General features: G+C 60.9%; 1 protein-coding gene across 1 annotated transcript; it reads left to right on the top strand.

The window, feature by feature from the left end:
- Nucleotides 1-71: 71 nt before the first annotated feature.
- On the top strand, nucleotides 72-25,638 carry Kif19 (kinesin family member 19). The gene is made up of 19 exons (XM_077110561.1): nucleotides 72-124; nucleotides 1,675-1,755; nucleotides 12,315-12,425; nucleotides 14,337-14,424; nucleotides 14,725-14,861; nucleotides 16,203-16,397; nucleotides 17,663-17,809; nucleotides 18,819-18,941; nucleotides 20,207-20,372; nucleotides 21,006-21,180; nucleotides 21,315-21,513; nucleotides 22,049-22,319; nucleotides 22,399-22,520; nucleotides 22,963-23,090; nucleotides 23,302-23,407; nucleotides 23,592-23,679; nucleotides 24,340-24,737; nucleotides 24,940-25,099; nucleotides 25,332-25,638. Exons 1-19 carry the CDS (start codon nucleotides 86-88, stop codon nucleotides 25,460-25,462), a joined length of 2,865 nt encoding a protein of 954 aa, XP_076966676.1. The 5' UTR covers nucleotides 72-85; the 3' UTR covers nucleotides 25,463-25,638.
- The last annotated feature ends 951 nt before the right edge of the window (nucleotides 25,639-26,589 follow it).

Raw genomic sequence — 26,589 nt, 5'->3', positions numbered from 1 at the left:
GCGGGGAGCCACCCGGCAGACGGTGGTGGGGGTGCGGCTCGGCCATGCCCGGTGTCGCGGCCTGAGCGCCCCCTCCGCCGCAAGCATGAAGGACAGCGGGGACTCCAAGGACCAGCAACTCATGGTGAGACTCTTCACGCTCCTCCTCGCCCCCTCCAGACCCCGAAACCAAACCTCCTCAGTCCGCGTCTTGCAGACAGTGTCCACTAAGAGGACACGCAAGGGACAGGGCCTGGGACTGTCCAGAGCAACTTCGCCTAAGTCCCAGAGAACAGGTGTCCAGAAGGTATGGTGGCCATCCACTTGCGGCTGGAAAGTTAACCCAGCTCCAGCGCACTGCCCCCAAGCATCGCCATTCCCCAAACCAGAGCAGCCTCGGGGGCAAGAGTGCGCTCTGATCCTGAACAGGTTGGACCTTCTGTCCTGAGAAGGAAAGTGGGGGTTTCCTCGTGAGCCAGTGGGGATCCCCCAGTAGGGGGTTGGAGTAAAGATAGTTGAGGACCACAATGGGAAGACAAGACCCCCCTCAGCCACCGGGTGCCAGGAGAGACGCCGGGCTGGGTAATAGCTGGCCCATGGACTGCAATGGAGACACCGTCCAAGTCGGGACTCTGAATCCAGGGAGAAGTTCTGGAAGTGGCCAGCATGGGGTTTGGGCCAGATGAGGAAGTGGGAGTAAGGGTTGGGGGGCGCAGGGACTGAAGGTAGATATTCTTGGTTATCAGCAGTCCTGGGATGGAATGAGGAAGAGGGGACGCGGTGGCTCCAAGGCCTCCGTCAGTCTTGGGTAGGGCCTTTCTCTCCAGCCCTCTTTCCAGCTACCACCTTCTGAGGCCCGGGAACGGGCTTCAACACCAGCAGGTGCGATCATGTGGCTGGAGGATAAAGTTACCACCCCTGCACCCTCCGTAAGGGACCCTGTCTCCTGAAAATGTCCCAACTCCAAGAAGCCCCAGGGTCTGGAACAGCCTCTCCAGCAGGACAGGGTCCTCCCCCCGTCCCTGGTAGAGTTCAGCCAGAAGGGCAGGGCAGGGGCCTCGGAAGGTAGAGGGAGGCCCTTAGTCTCACCCACGCAGCCGACGGGTGTGTCCCTTTGATTAGCAAAAGAAACCCTCCCCCTTTCCCCACTGAGTTCTTTGGGGAGATTCACTCCTCAGTGGCGTTCTTCTGGGGCAGGAATGTGATCACAGGTGGCTGGATGACCAGGGGAAGAGAGACAAGGGTATGAGAGTTGCCAGTGGCCTCTTGCCCAGCTGCATCCCGACTGCCAGGCCCCATCCCACAGCCCCCGTGCCTGCACCTGCGGGCGTAGTGAGTCATCCACAGACACACGGTGCCACCGGTGCCCAGGGAGCCGTGGATGTTTAATTTGGGCGAGTGACTGATGCAGCCGGAGCAGACTGTTCCCTCCCCTGGGGTTGTCCCCGAGGCGTGGGTCCCTGGAGAGACGGGTAGACTCACCCACAGCCTGACATGCGCTGGACCTGCTGCCCTCGGACCTAGGCAGTGACCTTGACTCACTGAGTTTTCCTTAGAACAAAGGAGCCTGGGTAGCTGGACTCTGGAGAGGCCATGGCCCTGCTTGCAGGACAAATCCCAAAGCCCTCTCCTCCTCCTCTCCACGGCCTGCATGGCCCTCTCCTTCTCCCTCTGAGGTCTGGCCTTCTCTCCCAGGTGGCGCTCAGGGTCCGGCCCATCAGCGTGGCAGAGCTGGAGGAAGGAGCCACCCTCATCGCCCATAAGGTGGACGAGCAGGTATGTGGGACTTCAGCCAGAAGCTGCAGGCAGAGGCTGCTCAGACGGCCCAGGGCACCTGGCGGGGACAGGAAGGGCCCTCTGGCTCCCAGGGTCTTCCTCCTCTATTCCCTGAACTCTTGACTATACCGTTGACCAGTCATCGAGGAAGCCGGGGCCTCCCCTTTGGAAGTCTTTCTGGACTGATCCTGGAAAGCTGAGCGCTTATGTAGCCCAGGCCCTGGTCACTCATCTCTCAGGTGCCCGTGGCTTGACTCCGTGTAACACGTCTGCACGCCTTTACAGGGTCAGAGCTGGAGCTCGCCTCCAGGGTGTTCCTGTTTTGTAAACTCCTTGGCTGTAAAGTCCCTCATGATGACAGGGGCAGGATACAGGACACAGCAGTACTTGTCCAGTACCCACAACATGCTGGGGACCATGCTAGGAGCTGGGGAACTACAGTCAATAGGAAAGATCCTGTCCTCCCCCATGACCTACAGTCTGGCGCCAGGAGATGAGGCATTAATGAATTGAAACAAACAGGAGTTTGAAGCTAATGCAGGCTGTGAAAATTGCATAGTGGGCTGGAGTCGTGGCTCAGAGGTAGAGCGCTCACCTCGAACATGCGAGGCCCTGGGTTCGTTCCTCAGCACCACATAAATATAAATAAATAAAATAAAGATCTTGTATTCAACTACAACTAAAAAATAAATGTTTAAAAAAAATTGCATAGTGCCAGAGAATAAGGGGGAGCATGGGCTAGTCCTGGAGGTGAGGGAGGACTCCCTTAAGAGATGTGCTTGAGCTCAAACAAGTAGGAAAGGAGATAAATAGGAGTGTACAAGAGGGGGAATTTTGACCAGAGGGACTTGTATGTGCAAAGGGCCTGTGGTGAGAGGGATGATGATGCAGTGGGATAACAGAAAAGGCTGGCTCAAGTTGGAGAGAGGGGCAAGAGGTGTGAGATGGGGCTGGAGACATGGGCGGGCTGGACCAAACACTCTGTGGACGCAGCCTGGATGTTTGTCTGAGGAGGCAGATGAAGACTCGGGTGCTGGGGTGTTCAGGGTAATGGTGGGAGCAGGTTTGGTGCCCGGGTAGAGCATCACGGTGGTACAGTGGCGTGAGAGTTCCAGTGGCCTCTTGCCTCTGCTCCAGGGCTGTGCTGCTGGCTTTTCCTGCTGTCTTGTCGGGGTGGTGTGGGGGTGGTGTGGGGGGCCGGGCAGAGCAAGGCACCCTGGGTCCCAGTCCCTGCACCAAGGCTCGGTCCCTCAGGCCAGATGCAAGAGCGAGAATCAACAGACCAGGGTGGGCACAGCCTCCAAGGCCTGCCCGCCCCTGGGCTCCCAGGCAGGTGCCCACTAAGCTGCCTCCTTCCACTGTGATAGTGCAGCAGGGGCCCAGCAGAGCCACCGACCAGCCGCCCGGTTCACTTCCCTGGCTTCTCAAAGGCCTCTGGGAAAGCAAGGGGACAGAGAAGGCCCCGCCTGCAGGGGTCGAGGCCACTGCACAGGGGTGAGTGCACAGAAGGGCCGTGTGGGTCCTGCCTCCGCCGGCTGCGTGGCCCTCGGTGCCGCCTCTGTGCATGGGACAACGGTCGTAATGACTTCTTTAGAGGGCCTCTGAGGGGCCGGTGTGCAGGGCTATCTAGGGCCCGGCCCAGCGGGAGCGATTCACAGGAGCTGGTCACCCTCACCGGCTGGGCCCAAGGTCCCCAGGGCTGCTGGACCAGCTCATGAAGGGGCATCCCTGAAGAGCCAGAGAGCTCAGAGCAGAAACCCCCCAGCCGAGGCCACTCCCTGTTTGTCCAGTTTTCCCCCAAGGATATCAAGTCCTTGTCTGGGGACAATGGTGTCTCTCTTGGCTGCTCCTGGCTCCCAGCTGGCCCCCGGGGGCTGAAAAATACTAACTGATGGGACACTCCCTGGAGGGCTGGGCCCATTGTGCGGCCACACTCAGGGAACACTGGCTCCATTCTGTCTCCGGGGCAGGGGAGGGGCTGCCTGCAGATCCAGCCTGACCCTGTGAACCACACCTCCACACAGCAGAAGGCCACCAGCGGGCAGTCCACCAGAGGTGCCCCTCTGTGGGTGGAGAGGTGAGAGAGCTCCGTCCTGAGCTCCTTCTGTCAAAGGCAGCCTTGTCCTGGGGGCCTGGCCCAGCCCTGAAGCCGGCAGTTTGGGAACCTCCTAAAGCAGGCTGTCCCCCTGACAGATGAGGCCCTGGTAGCACGGACGTTAGGACATATCATGGGCCTGAGAGCCACACGGACAGCAGCCTTCCCTTGTCCCCCGCTCTGACCAGCCCCCCCACAGGGCCTCTCTCCAGTGGCCCTGAGATTTTCCTGGCTCTGGCCCAGGGGGAGGCTTGGGGGTCCAGTCTTGTTCAGCCTCCCAGATGAGGCCAGTCAGCCAGGTGACTCTCTCCTCCCTCCTCTAGGGCCTGGGGCCCAGTGGTCACCAGGGTGAGCCTGGGAGCTTGCCCAGGACCGCCTGGCAGTGGTGTCTCTGTCCAGCCAAGGTGTCCCTGGGCCCAAGTGGCCCACATGGTGCCCTGCCTCCTGTAAAGAAGGTGTTGGGTGGGGCTGTCCCCTGCTTTCCTGGGTTGCTCCCTGGGTTGTGGCTGTCATGGCCGGTGAGGCCCAGCCCCCCTGGCCTTGGGCTCTGGGCCCTGCCTCTTGCTTCCTGCTTCCTGCCTGCCATGGGGACTGGTGGATTCCTTTCCTCTGCTGGTGTCATCTGGGGCCCATGGGTGGGGGAGCCCTGAGTGGCACAGCCTAGAGGTCCCCACCCAGGGCTCAGCCCCTGGGTGGTCAGCAGGGAGGGGCAGTGTGGCAGCGCAGCCCAGTGGGTCCTGAGGGGGAGAGGTACCGTGGTGTCCCCCACTGGCTCAGGCCTCCTTCATGGGGTCCCAGAACAACTCTCCTTAGGGACAGACGTCACCGTTCTCCTGGGGACACCTGGAACTCAGGAGATGATAACCAGTCTTGCAGAGTGTCCTTGGGGACAAGAGGTTGGTGTTCCTGGATTCTGGGGAAGCTGGAGTTAGGATTTGGATTTGTAAAAGGGCCAGTTCAGGTGCCTTTGGGGCCTGGGGTCCCAGGGTTCCAGTTCAGCTCAAGACAATAATCAAAAGGTTTCCTTGAGGTCCCTAGAGGACCCTGAGTTAGAGGGCTCATGCACTCGCCTGCTGCAGGGCAGGGGAATATATGTTCATCCCCCTCAAGGGCCAAATTATGGGAAGGTCTCAGGCCCCTGAGTTAAAATCCTCCTGCCTCCCCCTCTCTGTGTCGAAGTGCTCCATATGGCCCCCCAGTGACCACCTCCCTATTGTCATGTCCCTGGAAGAGTGTGCTGAGAGCTCTGTGCCTCGGTAGTGTCTGGGGTGGGAGTGGACCCTGAAGCCAGGCCCCGAGGGGGTTCCAGACGGGAGGAGAAGCCACCTCTCCCTCCCACAGCCCCCCACAGCCTGCCGACCCTCCTTGCTGAGTCCCGGTTTCTCTGCAGGATTTAAGTCAACAGACAGTTGTATCATCCTATAATTAGCATTCATCTGCTTGCTGCCACCCTTGGTTCCGGGGTCCTGTGGAGCCCAGGAGGGACCCTGCAGGAGGTCCAGCAGCAGGACCAAGGCGGGAGGGCAGGACCAAGGGGGAGGGGAAGGAGGAGCAGAGGGGCTGGAGGGTGTGGCATGTGATGTGGGTGCAGAAAGGAGAGAGCGGTGGAAGAGAGCCCGCTCCCGACAGAACAGAGACCCGCAGCACTGCACCTGGGCTCCAGGGGACCCAGCCCTGCCACGTCTGGCCGGGTGTCCATGGGCAAGCAAATATCTCCCTGGGTCTCTGTGGCCTCCTCAGAAGACGGAAGGACAAGAACCTGCTTCGCACACCCCAGGGGTAAAGGGCAATGGTGTGGGGGGCGTGTGGCCTCACAATGTGGGGCTGTTGTAAAGGGAGAAGAAAGCATTAGGTGACAGATGCTAAGAGCCAGAGACAGTGACTCCTGTTGTGCAGCTGCTTTGGGCTCCCTTGCCTGACTGGGGGACAGCAGAGCTACACGCCATCTAGGCTTCTTGGCCCTGTTGCCCCCAAGAGCTGAGCACAGTGGCAAATGACCAGGGAAAGTACAGGACTCTTTGCCTTACCCCTTGGCCATCCCCACGATGTCCCCAGCCCCTCCCACGCCCTTTGTCTCTGAACTGTTCATTCTGGACATTTAATGTAATGGGTCATACAATAGGTGCTCCTTGATGGCTGACTTCTTCCCCTTCGTGTACCGGGTTTGAGGTTCACCCGCATGAGAGCTGACTTCAGGACTTCATTCCTTTTCCTGACTAGACACTATTCCCTGGCATGGATGGATCCATCCGTCTATGAGCATTTGGGTTGTGCCCACTTTGGACTGTTGTGTATAATGCTGTGGGGATACAGGACTCTTACACTTATTGCCTGAATAGGTATAGGAAAGGATTCTTGTTGAAAATGCAGATTTGGGGGACTGGGGCTGTGGTTCAGTGGTAAAGCGCTTGCCTCGCATGTGTGAGGCACTGGGTTCGATCCTCGGCACTGCATAAAAATATATAAAGATACTGTGCGCTCATCTCCAACTAAATAAATATTTTTAAAAATGCAGATTTGGGGCTGGGGATGTAGCTCAGTTGGTAGAGTGCCTCCTTGTATGCACAAGGCCCTGGGCCCAAGCATCACCAAAAAATGAAATGCAGATTTGTGGGCCCCCCTTTTCCAGAGGTTATAATCGTGTGAATCTGGAGGTGCCTGGGAATATGCTTACAAGCACCACTCCTGAGGGACTCAGGTAAAGACAGATGCAGACCCACTGATAGACACACACTAGACCCCTCGTCAAGGGGTCCTCAGAGTCCTGTAGCCAGTGGAGATGTGACCAGGACATCAGTCTGATGGGGCTCTGTCCTAAGCAGCCTGCTGGGCCTCGGTGGCTTTATGAGCTCAGCAGACTCTGTTCTGGGCTTCTTCATGCAGCCTGGAGACTGACAGGGCCCAGGGACCCTTTCCTGGGATCAAAGTCTCCTTTATTGACAACTCGTAAGTTGGTACAATCTAAATAGAAATATGACCAGCATCAAACTCTCCTTAAAGAAAAAAAAAAGGAAAACCAGAAATAGCTACCCAGGGCTGAAATCCACCCAGCCAGGACCAGTTTTGTTTTGCTGTGCTCTGTTTTACCGTGTGGGTAAAGGGGACGTGAGCCTGGCTGGGGATGACCAGAGCCAGCCAGAGGCTTCTGAGAAGGATGGAGGCTGCAGGTTACAGGAGGCTCCAGGAGGACCCTGTTGGTCCTCCCTGACCTCAAACTGGGCCAAACTGGAGGCCCAGAGAATGGATGCCACGGGCTCAGGGTCACACCGCACTGGGCCACATTTGTGGCACCCCCACCCTCAGGGACCTTCACTGCCAGCTGTGGAGGCTGGAGAGTAGCCTAGGCCCTCATTTTTCATCAGGGGCCATTTTGCCCTGAGGGGACATTTGGCAGTGTCATAACTGGGGGCAGGGTGCTCCGGGCATGGAGTGGGCAGAGGCCAGGGATGCTGCCAGACATTCCACATGCAGGCCACCCCCGCCACCAGGAATGGCCAGAGCGGGATTGGAAAGCCCTGGTCTAGGCGCCGCTGGAAGGCCGGGAGGAGTCCTGGGAAAACCGCCATCGAAGCCCCGGCAGCCGAGTAGGTGCAGCAGGAAGAGCCCCTGGTGTGCTTTGTGCAGAGGATCTCTCACCTCGGAGTGCTGGGAAGGAGCCTGTCCCTGGGCCCAGGACCCCCTCCCCAGCAGGATCTCGGTTTCCAAGCTCCGAGTGGGCGGGAATTCCACTTTGTACCTGCACAGAACTAGAAGTAGGGCTGGGAATGGAGGCTGTGGAGTGGAGGACCAAGCTGAGTTGGGAGGCCTGGGGCTGCTGGGGCTGCTGGGGCAGCTGGGCTTGCAAGGCAGAGCCCTCTGGACACGTCCACCTTCCCTCTCCTGGCCTGTCTCCTGCCCCCTGGCAGCACTGACGGCCCCTGGCCACGGGCATTCCCTGGGGGTTGGGAGAGAGGGTGCTCGTGCAGAGGCCAACCCCTGGGGCTGAGGGAGGGCCGGGCTGATGTGCCATCTCAGGTCCTGGCTGCACCCACATTCCCAGGGCAGGGGCCCACCTCGGGAGGTGCACTAGTTTGCAAAGCTGCTGTAATAAAGTGGCTTTCTGCTGGGTGGCTTGAAGAACAAGTTTATTCCCCCACAGCCCTGGTGGCCAGAGTCTGAAATCAGTGTCAGGGAAGGGTCTGGTCCGGGTCTCTCTCCTTGGCTCGTTGGTGACTCTCCCCACATCACCTTGCCTGTGTGTGTCTGTGACTCCTCTTTTATAAATGGTCTTGTTGAGGGAAGGGAAGGGCCCGCCCCCACCCTTCTCCCGTCAAGCCCTTGTCCTCACTCAACTGATTACAGCTGCAGCGACTGTATTTCCAAATAAGGTCACTGTCTAAGGTACGGGGCTGGGGACTTCATGTGAACTTGGGGCAGAAGAGAGGAACACACAACTCAAGTCCTGACAGGTGGGCTTCGCCTCATGGGGCAGCCGCTGTCCGCTGTTCACACCGAGAGTCAGGGGTGCGAGGCTGGGGTGAGGAACCTCAATTCTGGAACCAGCTTTGGACCTGACTGACTGCACTCTGCAGCAGTGGCTTTGGGTGGAGGATTGATCCAGGCTCAGTCTTTATCTACAGTCCAGCCATAGCAGGAGTGCCCCCTCCTACGGCCGCTGAGCGCGCTGCCTGGCATGCTCAAAATGCAGCTTTCTTCAGCAGTCATCCCCCGGGTGGGTGCTGTGTGCCAGCCAGCGTGACATTTAGAGGGAGGCTCCCAGGGTGAGGGCTTGAGTGTGCTCACTGGGGGCCTGGGCACAGGGCGTGCAGCATGCTTGTCTGGGTAGCTGCCTGCAAGAAGCCTTGGATCTGTCTGCGGGGATTCCTGGCAGAAGGGGCAGGAGGTGAACCCCCAGTTCTTTCCAACTCTGCATCTCTCCCAAGAAACCTCAGCAATCCGAGCGGAGGACCACCACCCACAGCCTGCCCTCACCTATTTGCCTTGCTCATGCTTTTCTCTAGAACATTCTCCCCCAGAGCTCTGTCAGTTCTTATCTGTAGGACCCAGTGCCAGCACCACGTCTTCCAGGAAGCCCTCCCGTCCTGGCAGGATTAGGCGTCTCCTGCTAGGTGCCACCCTCACCTGTTTATTAAAATGACCAAGGAGTGTCAGAAGGCAGGACACCGGCCTCACTTTGTAGCCTCCTGGGCTGGCCTGGCCCAGGGCTCTGCCTCCCTGATGTCCCAGGCTGGTCTCCTTAGCAGCTCAAGCCCCCTTCTCCAGCTCACCTGGCACAAGGGCTCCATTGTGTGGCAGTGGACAGGAGGGAGGGGCAGGGGCTGGGCGCAGACAGATGGAAGCCAGGCAGAGCCTCTTTAAGAGGGCACCAAGGCAGCTGTGCCGCAGCGCATTGACACAGGAGCGTTCGCTGTCAGAGGGACCAGATGCCCGAGGTGCCGTGACCTTGGCAGTGCTGGAGGTCTTGGGAAGGTCATTGGTGGGGATGGGCAATGCATGCTGCTCACCCTCCCCAGCACTGAAGGCAGGTCTGGCACCTGAGGCAGGGAGCACTGAAGGCAGGAGGCCTGGCACCCGAGGTGGGAGCTGGCACAGTGGGTCGGGCTCCAGTTGCCAGGGGAGTCGAGCCAGGTTTTATCTTCAGCTGAGTCTGAAACTTGATCAGGGCTCTTGCTGCTGGCAGCTGAGGACAGGGACCAGATCCTGGAAGAGACTTCAGGAGGTGACCAGTGGCCGGGCCAGCTGGGTCCCCCAGGTGACAGTGCAGCCCAGACGCCTTGTGCTTAGCTCTCTGTGGCCACCAGCCTTTGGCCGGCTGGGAGGTGGCCTTCTTTCCCCTACCCAGCCTGTCTGGAGCCCTCATCTTTGACTGGTTTACCTGGAATCCCATCTGATTGGATAGGACCTCTGCCTCCTGTCCAATCAGATGGGATTCCAGGGTCCCCTGGCCCCTCCCTCCTGGAGAATCTCAGAAGGGCCTGGGCAGGTTAGGGTGTAGTGAGCACAGGTGTGTGCCCACCCCAGGGTCCAGGAGAGAAGGCAAGAGGCTTCGATCCCAGGACATAGACACAATACAGAGGGGAGCCTGCTGGGAGTCCCAGGTCCTTGACCTCCTGGGACTGGGCCTCCCAAATCCTCAAGCTTGACAGCTAGAACCAGAGGGACCCACCGCAGATCTCCTAGGTCCACAAGCTCTGCTGTGCGCCCGGGTCGGGCTCCTGCCACCTCACGCCAGCCTCTGCTGCCCCCTCTGAGTGACCACTCCCTATGCCTCGTCTTTTTGCAAGCTGTTTGGGACATCACTGACCCTGGCCCTGCTGCTGACCAGCGAGGGAGCTCAGCCACGGTCTCTGCCTCTGTGGGGCAAAGCTGACAGCCTGTACCTTTCCCTGTTAGGACTTGGCTCACCTCTGTGTCCAGGGCCAAATGAGCACCAGGCCCTGGGTGAGAGCAGGGAGTGAGAAGAAGGTCCGGAGGATGGGCAGGTGCCTGCCGGGGCCCCAACCCTGGCTCTGCCGATTCCTAGCAATGTGACTTTGTGCCTCAGTCCACGCATCTGAGAAGAATAATCATGAATTCACACTAAAGGCTCAGTAAGGATCGGCTGCAGAGAGTGCGCGAGGGGCGTGAGGCCGCCCTGCCGCTCCTGCTCGGGGTGAAGGGGCCACCATCTGGCACTCTGTGGAGCTCCCCGCCCCGGGGAACAGGCCCTGCTCATTAGGAGGCCAGCGCTGTGGTGGCTTATTTCCCCTGGCTGTCTGCAAAGCCGGGACCCCAGGGAGCCCGGGTGTTCCCAGTCCCGGAGCAGCACTTAGAGGTGCCAGTCACTTGGGACGGTGGAGGGGCAAGGGGAGGGCGCCTGCATTGTGGGGGCCCAAAGGGACAGATGAGCTCTGTGCGAAGGTGGGGTGACACCCAACTGCTTTTGCTTTTTTTGTCTTTTATTTATGTTTGTGGTTCTGGGATTGAACCCAGGCCTTGTGTGTGCAAGGCAAGCTCTCTACCGACTGAGCTAGACCCCTAGCCCTCGTTTTCTTTGTCTTTTAAAAAGTTTTCTGGATTTTTGTTTTTGCTTTTTAGCTGTTTTTCTATTTCATTTGGGGTTTTTTTTCCTTTTTTTACCCCTCTGGGTTTGATGGCCGTCCTGGGTGGGGAAGTAGGTGACCTCCCCGTCCCCTGCCTCCATCTCTGCTCTCCTCTTAACAGCCCCTTGAAGGGCCACTGGGCACTTAGCTTATTCTCACCCTTGTCTCGGGATCTTCACAGCCCTGCAGGGAGGTAGCACAGAGGAGGAGACCGATGCTCCGGCAGGTCCCAGGGCTTGTTCGAGGCCACTCTGCTTCTGAGAGGCAGGGCTCAGAGGCTGTCCCAATAGTCTCTCCAGCCCCTCTTCCCTCATCCTGCACCCCCCAAACCAAGGCCTCCAGGACTCTTTGAACATCTTCTGTGGCTTCCGTGAGCCTCCACTGACTCCCCCACCCGACCCTAGGCCAGGACTCCAGCAAGGAACCAAGCCCTTCCTCCGCCTCTTCAAACAGAGCCCAGAGCAAGTCCCAGCCCACCGAGGACGTGGGCAGAGGATGGGCTTAGAGATAGTTCTGGAAGAGGGGTCCCTCAGTCACCTCAGAGCAGGGGAGAAACCCAGCCAGGCCCCTCTGTACCTTAGCGCACACACACACAGAGCCCTGCAGCGGGGGAGCCTCAGCGCGCACTAGGCAGCTCTGTCCCCATCCCAGCTCCAGTCAGGCCCCCCCAGGCAGACCCCCAGCTCAGACTCGAAGCTGTCAATCACCCAACTTCCCCTCAGACCCAGGTGAGCAGCCCCCAAGCCAGCTGCTTTCTTCATGCCTGTCCCCTGCTGCCCGCCGCTACTGTCACCTGCTGCCCACTGCTATGCGCCCTGCCCTGCCATGCCCTGCCCTGCCTGTGGGCTGCCTGCCGAGTGTGGAGGGACGAGGCAGCCCAAGCAGGGTCCCAGCTGCCACGCAGCTGCAGGGAGGTGGTTGAGTCTGGGCTTCAAACCCTGATCTGGATGTTGAGCCCCGGCCCCCACCAGCTAGTGTGTGGCCAGGGCAGGTAGCTCTTCAGACCCTGAGCCCCCCGTCTGTCCAGCGGGAGTGACGACTGTTTCCCTGAGGGACTCTGTGGTGGTGGGTAGGGTGACCCAGCCCCGTGGTCGCTCCTCCTGCGGTACAGGCGGCACCGTGGGCACCGTGGGCAGCGTGGCAGGTGGGAAGGAGCCAGGATCTGAGCTCTGCCAGCGTCTGGGGCACCCCACAGAGCTCTCTGCTCCCTGTGGCTGTGCCCGTCTCACAGGAGCCACTGTTTGTCATCAGGGCGGCTTCTCCTCTGGGCATCCTAGGCCAAGTGTCCGGACCTGACACCCCGAGAGTGGACAGGGGCAGGAATGGGCCCTGGGCTCTGGGGACCTTGGGTGACGCTGGTCTGCCCTTGGCAACCTTTGCAGATGGTGGTTCTCATGGACCCAATGGAGGACCCCGATGACATCCTGCGGGCACATCGCTCCCGGGAGAAGTCCTACCTGTTCGACGTGGCCTTTGACTTCACTGCCACCCAGGTGAGGGGGGCAGGGCCTGGAGACACTCTTGAGCCTTCTCAAACCTTTGTCCCACTCAGGGGCCCTGACATTGACCCCTATCTTCCCTCCATCATTGGCTCAGTGATCAGATTTCCAGAGTGTCCCCATTTAGGAAGTCTGTGTGTGCCTGCCTGGCACGCACTCTGTGTACACCTGCCTGGCGCGCACACCTGTGTACACCTGCCTGGCGCGCACACCTGTGTACACCTGCCTGGCACGCACTCTGTGTACACCTGCCTGGCGCGCACACCTGTGTACACCTGCCTGGCACGCACTCTGTGTACACCTGCCTGGCGCGCACACCTGTGTACACCTGCCTGGCACGCACTCTGTGTACACCTGCCTGGCACACACTCTGTGTACACCTGCCTGGCGCGCACACCTGTGTACACCTGCCTGGCACGCACTCTGTGTACACCTGCCTGGCACGCACTCTGTGTACACCTGCCTGGCACGCACTCTGTGTACACCTGCCTGGCGCGCACACCTGTGTACACCTGCCTGGCACGCACTCTGTGTACACCTGCCTGGCGCGTACACCTGTGTACACCTGCCTGGCACGCACTCTGTGAACACCTGCCTGGCGCGCACACCTGTGTACACCTGCCTGGCACGCACTCTGTGTACACCTGCCTGGCACGCACTCTGTGTACACCTGCCTGGCGCGCACACCTGTGTACACCTGCCTGGCACACACTCTGTGTACACCTGCCTGGCACGCACTCTGTGTACACCTGCCTGGCGCGCACACCTGTGTACACCTGTCTGGCACGCACTCTGTGTACACCTGCCTGGCGCGCACACCTGTGTACACCTGCCTGGCACGCACTCTGTGTACACCTGCCTGGCGCGTACACCTGTGTACACCTGCCTGGCACGCACTCTGTGTACACCTGCCTGGCGTGCACACCTGTGTACACCTGCCTGGCACGCACACCTGTGTACACCTGCCTGGCACGCACTCTGTGTACACCTGCCTGGCGCGCACACCTGTGTACACCTGCCTGGCACGCACTCTGTGTACACCTGCCTGGCACGCACTCTGTGTACACCTGCCTGGCGCGCACACCTGTGTACACCTGCCTGGCACGCACTCTGTGTACACCTGCCTGGCACGCACTCTGTGTACACCTGCCTGGCACGCACTCTGTGTACACCTGCCTGGCGCGCACACCTGTGTACACCTGCCTGGCACACACTCTGTGTACACCTGCCTGGCACGCACTCTGTGTACACCTGCCTGGCGCGCACACCTGTGTACACCTGCCTGGCACGCACTCTGTGTACACCTGCCTGGCGCGCACACCTGTGTACACCTGCCTGGCACGCACTCTGTGTACACCTGCCTGGCGCGTACACCTGTGTACACCTGCCTGGCACACACTCTGTGTACACCTGCCTGGCGTGCACACCTGTGTACACCTGCCTGGCACGCACACCTGTGTGTACCTGCATGGACACACTTGGGTTAGCACCGCCTGCCACCCTGCACGACAGCCACCTGGAACACTCCATGGTGGCCCACATCAGAGCCAGAGGAGGAAGCCCGAAGCCCGTCTGGCATGGGGGGACAGGTGGAGGAGAGCCTCAGGGAAGCGGACACCCTCCCAGGGACCCCCTTCTCGCCCGTCTTCAGGAAGCTTCCAGGAGCAGATGGAAGGTGTCCTCAGGGGAAAGGGCCAGAAGCCGGCTGTGGGGTGGCGTCTCAGGTGTCCTGAGTGCTCCGCAGCTGGCACCCCAGGGCTGTGGGATGCGTCCACCTTCTGTTCCCCCTCCTCCCGGCCGGGGCTCCTGGGCCAGAAGCCTCCCCTTCTCAGGGCCAGGACATCTGTGCCATCTGTGCTCTGCCCTGTCTGTCGCAGGCCCCTGACGGTCCCCTTTTCCCTGCAGGAGATGGTGTACCAGGCCACCACCAAGAGCCTCATTGAAGGTGTCATCTCAGGCTACAATGCCACCGTCTTCGCCTACGGCCCTACAGGTGAGGGGAAGCCCAGTAGTGGGTCAGGACTGGGGTGCCCCTGTGTGCCCCACAAGAGCCAGGCCTCTCACCCTCATCAGAGAACTAGTGTGGTCTCAACTGGGGTGCAATCAAAGATGGGGTGGGCCCTAATGTCCCCCAGGGCCTCAGTCCCAAAGACCCGGCCCCAGCCAAGGCCGTCACCCTTCCTGCCCCTCGACACCTCCCTGGCCATGGGCAGTGGCCTTGGGGACAGACCTGGGGTTTCCAGGAGCACCTGCCCAGCAAGGCCTCACTTCTTCCCCCACCCGGCTCTCCCAGGCTGCGGGAAAACCTACACCATGCTGGGCACGGACCACGAGCCCGGCATCTACGTTCGGACCCTCAATGACCTCTTCCGTGCCATTGAGGAGACCAGCAATGATATGGAGTATGAGGTGTCCATGTCCTACCTGGAGGTGAGCCCCACCCAGGCTTGTATAAGAGGTGCATAGGAGGGGCTGGCCCACCTGCCCGGAGCCGGTCATCAGGCAGCTTCCTGGCTGCTCTCCCACTTCCCTACCTTACAAAAAGTGAGCTCAGAGAGGTTAGGCCACTGGATCAACATCACACAGTAGGTGAGGGAACAAGCCTTCAGACTCAGGACCCTGTGGCTCTAAAGCCGAGCCTTGCCCGTTGGACCCTCTCTGAGTAGCCTTGGCAGGGAGCACAGAGCCTCCCAGACAGCTCCCCTCCCCGCAGTCCAGGGCCATTCGTTCCTCAAACAGAACCTATCTGCCCATGGGAGGGGGCGGGGGAGCACACCAAGGACCCAGCAGCCGCCATCTGGCTCCTGAGGGACAGATGATCTCCCCGGTGACAGCCCAGGAAGAGCATCGAGGCGGAGCTGCCTGCAGCTGTCCAGCCGGCAGCCAGTGAGGCCCACTTTGTAGCCCCGGGAGAAGCAGCCTCAGGTCACCTGGAAACGGCAGGGCTCCCCCACCTGCCCGCGGTGTCCAGCGTCAGGAGGCGCTCTGCCCCGGCCCACATGTCGCGAAGGGGTCCTCTGGGTTGACATGTGGGCCGGGGCAGAGCGCCCTCCTGACGCTGGACACGCGGGCAGGTGGGGGAGCCCTGCCGTTTCCTGAGACCGCAGGCCTGATCCTCCCGGAGGCTCCCAGTGGGAGGCCTCCACCTGGCCTGCCGGCTGGACAGTGAAGGGCAGCTCCCTCACCGGCCGGGAGATCCTCTGTCCCTCAGGAGCCAGATGGCGGCTGCTGGGTCCTTGGTGTGCTCCCCCGCCCCCCACCTCCCTGCAGATAGGTTCTGTTTGAGGAACGAATGGCCCTGGACTGCGGGGAGGGAGCTGGGGAGGCTGTGCTCCCTGCCAAGGCTACTCAGAGAGGGCCAAGGAGGCAAGGCTCGTGCGGCCAACCCAGGGCCATGCCAGGGACACGAGGGGCCGGAGGGGTGGGGACTGGAGCAGGAGCGACTGGCGCCCAGCTGGGGTTTAGGGGCCAAGAACCCAGAGTGGCAGCAAGAGGGACACTCCACTTGCCACATGCCCACTGCACTGGCCAGGGCAAGGGGCCAGGCTACATGGCCTCTGCACTTACACCCTCCAGAGGACTGAGGCCACCTGCCAAGCCTCTCCGCACACGGAGGCCAGCCCACCCCACCTGCCCTTTCCCAACTTGCCACATCCGATGTCCAGTACCAGGGCGGGGTGCCAGACCGCCCCCAGCCCCCGGCCCCCAGCCCCCAGGCCCTGGCTCCTCCTCTGTGCCCCACACGTCCAGAGCTGCCTGCCCCCACCCCAGATCATGCAGCTGCTGATGAAGGGCAACCGGCAGAGGACCCAGGAGCCCACGGCCGCCAACCAGACATCCTCGCGCTCCCACGCTGTGCTCCAGGTGGCCGTGCGCCAGCGCAGCAGGGTCAAGCACCTCCTGCAGGAGGTGCGGCAGGGCCGCCTGTTCATGATCGACCTGGCGGGCTCCGAGCGCGCCTCCCAGGTGAGGCCAGCCGCAGGGGGGCTGCGGGGAAGGGGGGGCTGCGGGGAAGGGGGGTCTGTGGGGAAGGGGGGTCAGGGAGACCTTCCCCCAGATGTTGGGGGCTGGGGAGCAACTGGGGGCAGCTTCCAGGGGCTGGGGGAGCGGATATCCCAGGGAGGTGGGGGGATGAACAGGCCCCCAAGGTAAGGCAGGAAGGGACGGAGCCTCGGGCCAAGAGCCAGGGCAGCTGTGGGAGGACGGGAGAGGAGGGGGAGGACAGAGGGCCAGATGAGGAGTTTAGGGGGAGAGAGAGGCTGTGGGCAGAGCGTGGAAGAGGAACTGCCAGTCACATCAAGGAGAGTAGAAGGTCCCTGTCCCTCATTTCTGGCAGCATCATTGTGCCCCACCCTAAGCCTTGCTTCCCTGACCCTGTGGCCTTGGGTGGTGGCACCTCCCAGCAGACGTGGGCCTGGACCCGCTCCATGGACAAGCTTGGGGTTCATGGTCACCTGGGCAAGGAGGCCGGTGGTGTCGCTGTTTACACGGGAACAGATGCAGGGGAATGGCAGTCGGGGGAGTGAACGGGTTTCAAGTTTGAACGTGGGTTCAAATCCCAGAGGCCTTCCTAGAGGAGTGTGAGGAGGAGCCCGGGGAGAAGGGCGTGTCCTCCCTCAGCTGGAGCCAGCTGGTCCTGCAGCACCAGATGGGCAGAGATGGCTCCCGTGGTGGAGTACTATGGGCAGAGCCCCTGGGCCTGGACACCGTCCTGGCAGGCCAAGAGGAGGAGAGGAACCCACCACCCTCCACCACCCATGCCCCCTCTACACACACACACACACACACACACACACACACACTCTCACACACACTCATACACTCACACACTCTGCAGCGCCCCCTAGAGCCCGTGCTGGAGCTGAGCAGCCCAAGAAGCCACCTTGTGGACTGCACCCTTCTGCCCAAGGGACACAAGGACCCAGCCACTCTCAGCCCTGCCCCACGGCCTTCTGTCCACCCCCCCACACTTGTTCAGAGGCTCCTGTTCTCACCTGGAGAGCCCCCAGGGACACCTGGGAGGAGGGCGGGCCAAGGCTCTCTGATGTCATGTACAGCTAGGTTTCAGGGCCCGGAGCAGACAGCAGGGCTCACAACTGGTCACCAGGGCTTGGGAGATGGCTTCAGTGAAACAGTGTGGGGAAGGGGAGGTGGCGGGGAAGGGGGGGCAGGGAGACCTTCCCCCAGATGTTGCCTCCCAAGGCCCCAGCTAAGCCTTTGCTCACCCCCAGACCCGGAATCGCGGGCAGCGCATGAAGGAGGGGGCCCACATCAACCGCTCCCTGCTGGCGCTGGGCAACTGCATCAACGCACTGAGCGACAGGGGCAGCAACAAGTACGTCAACTACCGCGACAGCAAGCTCACCCGGCTTCTGAAGGTACCAGCGGCCCAGCCCAGGCGCGGGCACCAGGGCCGGGGCTGAACAAATAAGCAAATCCAGGAGGTGGCTCCAGCCCGAGTCCCAGCCCACGGGAGGCCGGGGCCCGAGGATCACCTGAGCTTAGGAGTTTGAGCCCAGCCCGGGCAGCAGGGTGAGACCCGACTCAGAAACAGACAACACAGAACGGAACAGCCAGCTACATCTGAGTCTCAGATAAAAAGTGTAGTTTCAGTGTAAGTGTGTCCCGTGCAATACTGGAAACACATTTTCATTCATTGTTTATCTGAAGTTCAGATGTTCCTGGGTGTCCTGTATTTCATCTAGAACTCCAACCAAAGGGTGGCAGCAAGAAGGGACCTGACCCCCTTTCTACGACTGTGGGTCCAAGAGAACTAGGAGCCATCTGGTTGGCAGACAGTCGATCTCACGGCTTAACTGTCCCCTCCTCTGTGCAGGGATGCCCTGGGCCTTATGTTCACTGAGTGCCCACTCCTATCTGGGCCCTCTGTCCAGCGTTTCACCCGAGTCCTTTAGTCTTGTCCGTGACTCTATGAGTTGGGGAGGGCGTCTCAGTTGTAGATGAGGAAACAGAGGCACAGAGGAGTTGAGGTGCTCTGCCGGGGCTCGCACCACGGGGCAGTAGAAAAAGCACAGAGGTCTCCTGGTCAGCACGGCTACGGCTCTCACGCATGGGCATCAGCTGCTGTGGGGACTGCATCCACTAGGCAGGGAGGTGGGGACAGAGGCAAAGGACTGCCATCTACAAAGGCAGGCAGCTCAGGATTAGGAGTAAAGTAGCTGGCAGTGGCCGAGCCGGGCCTTTCGTCCTCCTGTGCTGTTTACACCACCTGGTGCCCAGCAGCCAGGCTCCACGGAGTGTGCAGGAGAGAGAGAAGGGGGCAGGGGAGCACAAGGAGCATCCCCAGAGCACGGGGAGCAGCCTGCACGAGGCACTGCAGGGAGTGGTCACGGGGACCTCACTCCCCACCACCACCCCCCCCCGCAGGATTCGCTGGGGGGCAACAGCCGCACCGTGATGATCGCCCACATCAGTCCTGCGAGCACCGCCTTCGAGGAGTCCCGGAACACCCTGACCTACGCTGGCCGCGCCAAGAACATTAAGACCAGGGTGAGGGGCAGGCCTGGCGGCGCACACCTGTGATCCTAGCAACTCGGGAGGCAGAGGCAGAAGGATCCAAAGTTCAAGGCCAGGCTCAGCAACCTAGTGAGGCCCTGTCAAAAAAAAAAAAAAAAGAAAAAAGTGCTGGGGATGCAGCTCAGTGGTGGAGCGCCCCGTCCTGGGGGGAAAGGAGGTGAAGGTAAGGGTGAGGACCCCAGGCACAGCTTTCCTGACTCGCCCCTGCCCCCACCCCAGCCGTCACCCACTGGCCTCACCCAAAAATGTGACCTGCCAGCCCTTCCCAGCACCTGACTGCCTGGAAGCCCGGCTTCCACGGGCCCTCTTTCTGCCGTTCCCCCACCTGGGCCCTCGGGCCCCAGCCCTGAGGTCCCTTTGACCTCTGCGTTTCCCCAGCACCTCGTCACAGTAGCCACGAGAAGAGGTGGTGGCCGTGACAGCCCTTACTCTGGGCTCTTTAGCCTGTGATCTCATTCAGTCCCCACACGAGGCAGGTGTCTCTGCTTCCTCAGTACACATTTAGGACGACAAGGCTTGGGGACGTTAAGGGACTTGCCAGCTGGTCAGAGACAGCGTGCAGACTGGAGCTGGGCGCACCTGTTGGGACCCCTTCCGCCTCGTAAGAGTCTGTCCCAGCCTGTCCAGGTGTGGAGCAGGCAGCGGGTGGCTGCAAGGCAGAGCTGGGAACCTTCTTCCAGCCCTGAGGCCACCGTCACTGTCGTGGGGGATTGAAGTTACAGTCCAGTTCCAGAACTGGGAGGGAAATGGTTCACTGATAGCTCAGCAGGTGGAAGGGCAGGAGCTGAGGCAAGACAGGGGGTGGGCAGTGGGCAGGCCAAGGGAGCGCTGGAGCTTCTTGGAGACTCCGTGGTGCTCTGAAGACTGGAGAGAACATTCCAGAAGTGTGGAAGCAGGAAGGGCAGAGATTCCGAAGGTGGGCAGGAGATGGTGTCTGTGTGGCGCGGGAGAGCAGGATAGCTCCTTGACTAGCGCAGGAGGTAGTGGTGGGCGCTGAACCCCAGGCCCAGGGCTCGGGCAGGCCTTCACAGCAGGGAACCCTGCAGGTTGATGAGCAGAAGCAGCATTTTCAAATCACAGGTCTAGGAGAGGCAGGCAGATGTGAGAGGAGGCTGCCGTCCAGAAGGACTGCGAGAGGCAGAGGGGGGAAAGAGAAGCCCCCGTCCCCCCGGCCTTGGGGAGTGCAGAGGCAGGCTGGGTGACTGCAGCCCTCTGCTCCCATCCCCTGCTCCCCACAGGTGAAGCAGAACCTGCTCAGCGTCTCCTACCACATCGCCCAGTACACCAGCATCATCGCTGACCTGCGGGGAGAGATCCAGCGGCTCAAATGCAAGATTGACCAGCAGGCTGGGCGGGGCCAGGCCCAGGGCCAGCTGGGGAGGGGTGACATCCGCCACATCCAAGGTGTGCCCCGGGCAGCAGCCCTCCACCAGGTTGTCTCTCCCTGCTCTGGGGACAAGCAGGGCTGGGTTCATCCAGACCCTGGCTCTTTCTGGCTGGGTAGGCTTGGGCTAGGCACTCAACCTCTCTGAACCATCTAGCCTTCCCCTGTAAATTAAGATCACCATCTCTGCTTCAGAGAGTCGGACATTAGGTGGGAACACACAAGTGAGAGACTCTGAACATTTAGCTGTGCAGGACTTAACACTGGCCACTGTGGTGCTATGGGGACATGTCTGCCCCCACCTGAAGGGGCACATTCCCTCATAGACTTGTGTGTTTGCTATGATGGTTTTCCAACATGGCAATGACGTGTAGGGTCACCTGTATGTAGCTGACACACAGGTGCTTGGCGCTAGCAAAACCCAGTTCCTATGGAGGAGCTGGGGTCACCTTTGGGCCACAGCCTAACGGCACCCTGTGGGAGTGTATGGAGGGAGGATAAGGTAATCCGGGAGGTTCTCCTGCAGGAAGTGGCTGCACAGGAAGTGGGGGCAATGCTTTGGGAAGAAAGTGTGGAGAGGGCCCTGGGTGGGCACAGACCTTCTTGGCCTGAGCCTGTCCCCTCCACTGACCTCCCCACCCACCACCAAGCAGCCGAGGTCCAGCTGCACAGGGGGCAGGGCGAGCAGGACGAGATGGGGCCACTGCGGGAGCAGCTCATCAGCGCTTTCCAGGAGCAGATGGATGTGCGCAGGCGCCTGCTGGAGCTGGAGAACCAAGCCATGGAGGTCCAGATCGAGACCTCCCGCCACCTGCTCACCATTGCCGGGTAAGCACCGCCCCCAGCAGCCCCCAGCAGCCCCCAGGTCCCGCCCCAGGCCTGGGAGGGAGGAGCTGGGGTCGTAGGCACCCACTGTCCCCAGGCCTGACCCCTGTGTCTTCCTGGGGGTGGGACTGTGGCAGCTGGGAGCATGAGAACTCACGGAGGGCCCTCAAGTGGCGGGAGGAGCAGAGGAAGGAGTCCTACACTAAGGACGACAGCGAGAAGGACTCAGACACCGGCGATGACCAGCTGGACATCTTGGAACCACCTGAGGTGGCCTCCGCCCGGGAGAGCATCGCGGCCCTGGTGGGCAAGCAGAAGCAGCTGCACAAGGAGAAGGTGTCTGGGTTGAGGGGAGGGGAGTGGGTTTAAGAGGCAGGCGAGGAGGGAGACCTAGGAGGTCAGACCACAGATGCTGGGTGACATTGCTAAACTCTTCAACCTCTCTGTGCTTCACACTCCTCATCTTTAAGTGGGAGCAGTCATGATGCAGCCCTCACTGGGCCGTTGGAGAGATTAAAATCAATGCCTGGCACACACCAGAGAGTCAAGATCAGGGCTTTCCCATAACAGGAGCCTCTGTTCTGGGGTTACCCAAACTGGGGGGGGGGGGACTTCAGGGTATAATGAGACCTGGGGGCTGGGGCTCAGCAACTAGTTATCCATCTGGCTCCAGGGTTGGGTGGGTGGTCAGGGTGCAAGAAAGTGCGCAGAGACCGTGTTGGAGCAGCCCCTGGTTGCAGGCCCAAGATACCCCTTCTGAGGGTTGGCCTCGCATGGTGCCCTTCCCCATTCCTGGAGTTCCGAGGCTGGAGGGGCGAGGACAGGTTGGACAGGCAGGCGCTGCCTGGTGCTGATCGCCCGCTGCCCGCAGCTGGCGCTGGAGCAGCGCTGCCGGGAGCTGCGTGCGCGGGGCCGGCGCCTGGAGGAGACGCTGCCGCGGCGCATCGGCTCCGAAGAGCAGCGCGAGGTGCTGAGCCTGCTGTGCCGCGTGCACGAGCTCGAGGTGGAGAACACAGAGATGCAGTCGCACGCGCTGCTCCGCGACGGGGCGCTGCGCCACCGCCGCGAGGCCCTGTGCCGCCTGGAGCAGCACCGCAGCCTCTGCGACGAGATCATCCAGGGTCAGCGGCAGATCATCGACGGTAGGGCCCGCGCCCCGCGTGTCTGCACCACTGGTGGAGGGCCCGCAGGCCCGCGCTGAGCCCTGCCCTCCCCCTGCAGACTACAACCTGGCTGTCCCCCAGCACCTGGAGGAGCTCTACGAAGTGTACCTGCGGGAGCTGGAGGAGGGCAGCCTGGAGCGGGCCACCATCATGGACCGCGTTGCCTCCAGGGCCCTGCAGGTGGGTGCCTGGCGGGCCTGGGCACGTGAGCATGTGGTGAGGGGGGGCGCTGCCACCCAGGGCAAGGCCTGGAGAGTGGATGGCACCAGGCTATCTGGCACCCCAAGGAGGTGACTTCTTTCTTACTCCACCCAAACTTTGCCAAGCCTGAGTAAGGTCCCCACCCCTGGGCATTCCACGCTGACACCTGTCCCTACCCAGGGTCTGAGGGCCAGGATTGGCCACCTGAGATATCCTAAATGGCCCCAGATGCCCTCCGAAGAGACCAGGCCACCAGCAGCACCACTAAAAAGCTGCCTGGCTGACCATAGCTTGGCCCCAAGGATCCAGAGCCCAAGGTCTCCCAGCCTAGGTTACAGGCCGTGTCCTCTGTCACCCAGTGCCGTTGCCTGCCCCAGGACCAAGTCTCCTGATGGCCTGCCCCTGCTCTTTCCTTCCCCAGGACAGCTCCTTGCCCAAAATCGCCCCAGCAGGAGCCACACTGACCCCAGACTCTGACCTGGAGAGCGTGAAGACGCTGAGCTCTGAGGCTCAGCACCTGCAGGGCAGCACACTCCCACCCCTGGACAGGTGAGGCAGCCTGCTGCCAGCCACCTGCTGTGTCCTGTCTGGGATGCCAACGCTGATCTGTGCTGAGTGGGGAGACGAACTAGAATGAAAGGGAGGAAGTGGCACAGGCCTGGAGCTGGGACTCCCGGGTTCTCTGTCCCTTTGGGCCAGCAGCTTCTCCCTGGGGTGGGGTGGGATGTCATAGCCACCCCATCCTCTCTGTCAACTTCAGTGACGCCCACCACATGTTCAAGGCCAGTTCCCGGGCCTGGCAGGTGAAGAGCTCCTCTGTGCCCACCCCGCCTCCCATCCAGGGTGGCAGCCTGGTGACCCAGGAGGTGAGTTCTGGGCACCTGTTGGCTCCAGGAGCTCTACTGCTGGGGGGGAGGGGGGCTCAGGGGTGGGTACCCAGCAAACAGTCTTTGCAAAACGGCCACCACCTCTGAGACCCTGCAGCCCCTGCTGAGTGGGGCATGGGGTCCCTGTTCAAGGCCTTCCTTTTCCCAACCACTTCACCCCCAGGCCCTGCCTCCAGACAGCCTGGGCAGCCATATCACCTCTTCCCCAGACAGCAGCGAGAACCTGTCAGAGATCCTCTTATCCCACAAAGGTGAGCTGCCCCCTGCCTGCCCTGCCTGGCACCCTCTAAATTGCTCGGCTTGGGGTTGGGAATGTGGCAGTGGAAGAGCACACAGGCCCTGGGTGCAGTCTCCAGCATGGTGACTCACACCTGTCATCCCAGCCACTCAGGAGGCTGATTCAGGAGGATTGCAAGTTCAAGGCCAGCCTCAGCAATTTAGCAAGGCTCTAAGCAACTTAGCAAGACCCTGTCTCAAAAAATAAAACGGACTGGGGATGTGGCTCAGTGGTAAAGCACCTCTGGGTGTTTTAATCAGTCAACCACCAGTACAAAAAAAAAAATGATCAGTTCACCCAGCCCAAAGCCCTTTCTTGTTCTCTGCCTTGCTGAATAAGCCCATGCATTGAATGCTGCTTCTCTATAGAGTGCCACCTGCTCAAGGACACATAGAGATGGCGGCACAATCAGAAACTGAAATGGGGACACCTGCACTTTGAATCATGCCCCCCCCTTCCCACTCAATAATCATTCTCTGTTAATCGTCTAAATAAGCCTGTGGGGGTTAGTTTTCCCATCCCATTTACAGATGAGTGTGTCTTAGCCAGCAAGCCAGGAGTCCTGTCTCCTGCTCATTTCTGCCAGGCAGAGAAGGGGTGTAGAGTGGCCCTGACCCCATGTCCTGTGCTGCAGAGAGGAAAGAAATCCTGACTGGTACCAAGTGCATCTCTGTGAAAGCTGCCCGTCGGCGCTCTCGGGCCCTGGGCACGGAGGGGCGCCACCTGCTGGCGCCTGCCATGGAGCGCAGCAGCCTGTCCCTGCACTCTCTGAGCGAGGCTGACGATGCCCGGCCACCAGGCCCACTGGCATGCAAGCGGCCACCCAGCCCCACGCTGCAACACGCTGCCAGCGAGGAGAACCTGTCCAGCAGCACAGGAGAGACTCCTTCTCAGGCAGTTGGGCATCGAGGTGGTGGCCCTGGGTTCTGGCTGCGAGGCCAGAAGAAAAGCCCAGGCAAGAAAAGAGAGGAGTCCCTGGAGGCGAAGAGGAGGAAGCGGAGGTCCCGGTCCTTCGAGGTCACAGGGCAAGGGGTGAGGTGTCTGGGTACCTTCCTTGTGGGTGGTAGCTCAGGGCTCGCTTCTTCCAGAGCCCCAGGGCACCTCCAGCCCTGCACACCCTCGGCTCCGCCCTCCACAAGGCCTCTGTCCCAGGCTGGCCCAGGAGCGGGGCAGAGCCCTGTGTCAGACCCTCAGGCAGTGCCTGGCCTCACCTCACTGTTCCCAACCACCACAGCTCTCCCGCCCCAAGACACACCTCCTGGGGCCCCGGCCCTCAGAGAGCACCCCGGACCACAAGACGCCAGTGGGTGGGCACCCAAGCCCTGGTGTCAGGCACCTGGGAAAGGTCACGCTGCCTTTGGCCAAAGTCAAACTCCCCACAGGCCAGAACACAGGTCAGTACCCTCAAGGGAGGGAATGGGGAAGGGGAGGCCTTGGCCAGCCCAGGGAGGGGCATGTCGAGGTCCCTGTCCCTAGGACTGGCCCTGACTGGAAGCATGCTTCTTGACAAACATCATGGGACTAGCAACTTGGGCTGTACCCTAGGGAGCCCAAGGCCACTGGGCAGTGGGGATGCAGATGGCAGGGCATTTCTCAACTACTGACCCTGGCCCTTCCCTCTTGTAGGCCCTGGAGACCCTTCAGCCCTTACTGTTCCCCCCAACCCAGCTGGAGTTTCCCGAAGGGTCACTCGTGGACCCCACCTGCCCCACGGGTCAAGCACGCATGGCAAAGATGGACGCTTCCGACACAACTGAAGGGTCCTGCCTGGAACCAGCTATTCTGCCCCCAAGGCTGAATGGGGGGTGTAGCAGGGAAGGGGAAATGAACCCTGGGCATTGGGGGTCAGGTGGAGCAGGAGCTCAGAAGGTTGGGGCTCCTGAGACCCAAGAGTTGTGGGGGTGTCTGCGCAGCCTTCCATGCGTCCAGTGCCACCGGGAAGGGAGGCGAGCCCAGGAGGCCCCCCGGCCCTGCTCAGAACACTGTTGCCAAAACCCTGCACACGCCTGGGTTAGTCTTGGCCTTGGCGATGGGGGAGGGAACTGTAGTGGGATGGGCACCTGGGGCCAGAGCATTTGGATGGTTGGGGAGGGGCTGATAGGTACTTCCCGGGTGATGGCTGGGGGTGGGGAGGGAATCTGGTTTTGTTACTTGGATATGGCTTTTTTTTTTTTTTTCTCCTTCCTTTTTTAACAATAAAATCCCGTTTGGTTGGATGGTTGAGTTGCAAACTAGACCTTATCTGAATGTCGGGTGGGCTCAGTGGTTGGGTCCAGGGGTGGGGCGGAGTCAGGGCGAGGTCACTCCAACCCCAGCTCTGAGGGAGAGCTTTGTGGTCAGCTGGATGACGGTTCAGCCAGCTTCTCTCCCCCTCCAACACCGCGTCTCCTCCTGGCTGGCTGCAAAGACACTGCGGAGGAAGGGGCATTTCTCCAGATCCCATGCCCCCTCCCAGGAGAGAGAGGTGCAGGACTTGGAGTGGCCAGGCTCAGAAGGCCTCACAACTTAGATGAGGTGGCTGCTGCTGGAGGTCAGGACTCAGAATTGCCTGGCAAAACCCCTCAGGTCAAGGTGGGCTGGCTGGTGGCCCTGAGCATCTGAATGCTCTTACCTGACCTGTTCCCTGGGAGAGAGGGGGAGCTCAGAGAGCAGCTCAATGAAGGGCAGGGGGATCCCCAGGTTTGCGACTATCCCTGGGTGGCTTTTACCCAGTGGTGGGTGGTTCAGTCATCCCTTCACCTCTCTGGGCATCCATTTATTCAGGGCCAAGCGCTGCCTACATGTGAAACCAGCTCCTGAACCCGGACATCTGGTCTACCACCGCTCTCCTGGTCTCCATCCAGCCCAGCGTCGCCAGTGCCTGATCACCCAGGGCCCAGGCTGG

Source organism: Callospermophilus lateralis, chromosome 11 (genome assembly GCF_048772815.1).
Source record: "Callospermophilus lateralis isolate mCalLat2 chromosome 11, mCalLat2.hap1, whole genome shotgun sequence".
In the NCBI taxonomy this organism is placed as follows: domain Eukaryota; kingdom Metazoa; phylum Chordata; class Mammalia; order Rodentia; family Sciuridae; genus Callospermophilus; species Callospermophilus lateralis.
The sequence above is the reverse complement of the archived record's forward strand: the minus strand, read 5'-3'. Positions and strand labels throughout refer to the sequence as shown.

What these genes read in the sequence shown, in the direction of transcription:
- Kif19 (XM_077110561.1), top strand. Translation starts at nt 86, where the DNA reads ATGAAGGACAGCGGGGACTCCAAGGACCAGCAACTCATG. An exon ending in AGCAGCTGCACAAGGAGAAG is followed by an intron (nt 21,514 to 22,048) that starts GTGTCTGGGTTG and finishes CGCTGCCCGCAG; the next exon opens with CTGGCGCTGGAGCAGCGCTG. An exon ending in CCCCACAGGCCAGAACACAG is followed by an intron (nt 25,100 to 25,331) that starts GTCAGTACCCTC and finishes TCCCTCTTGTAG; the next exon opens with GCCCTGGAGACCCTTCAGCC.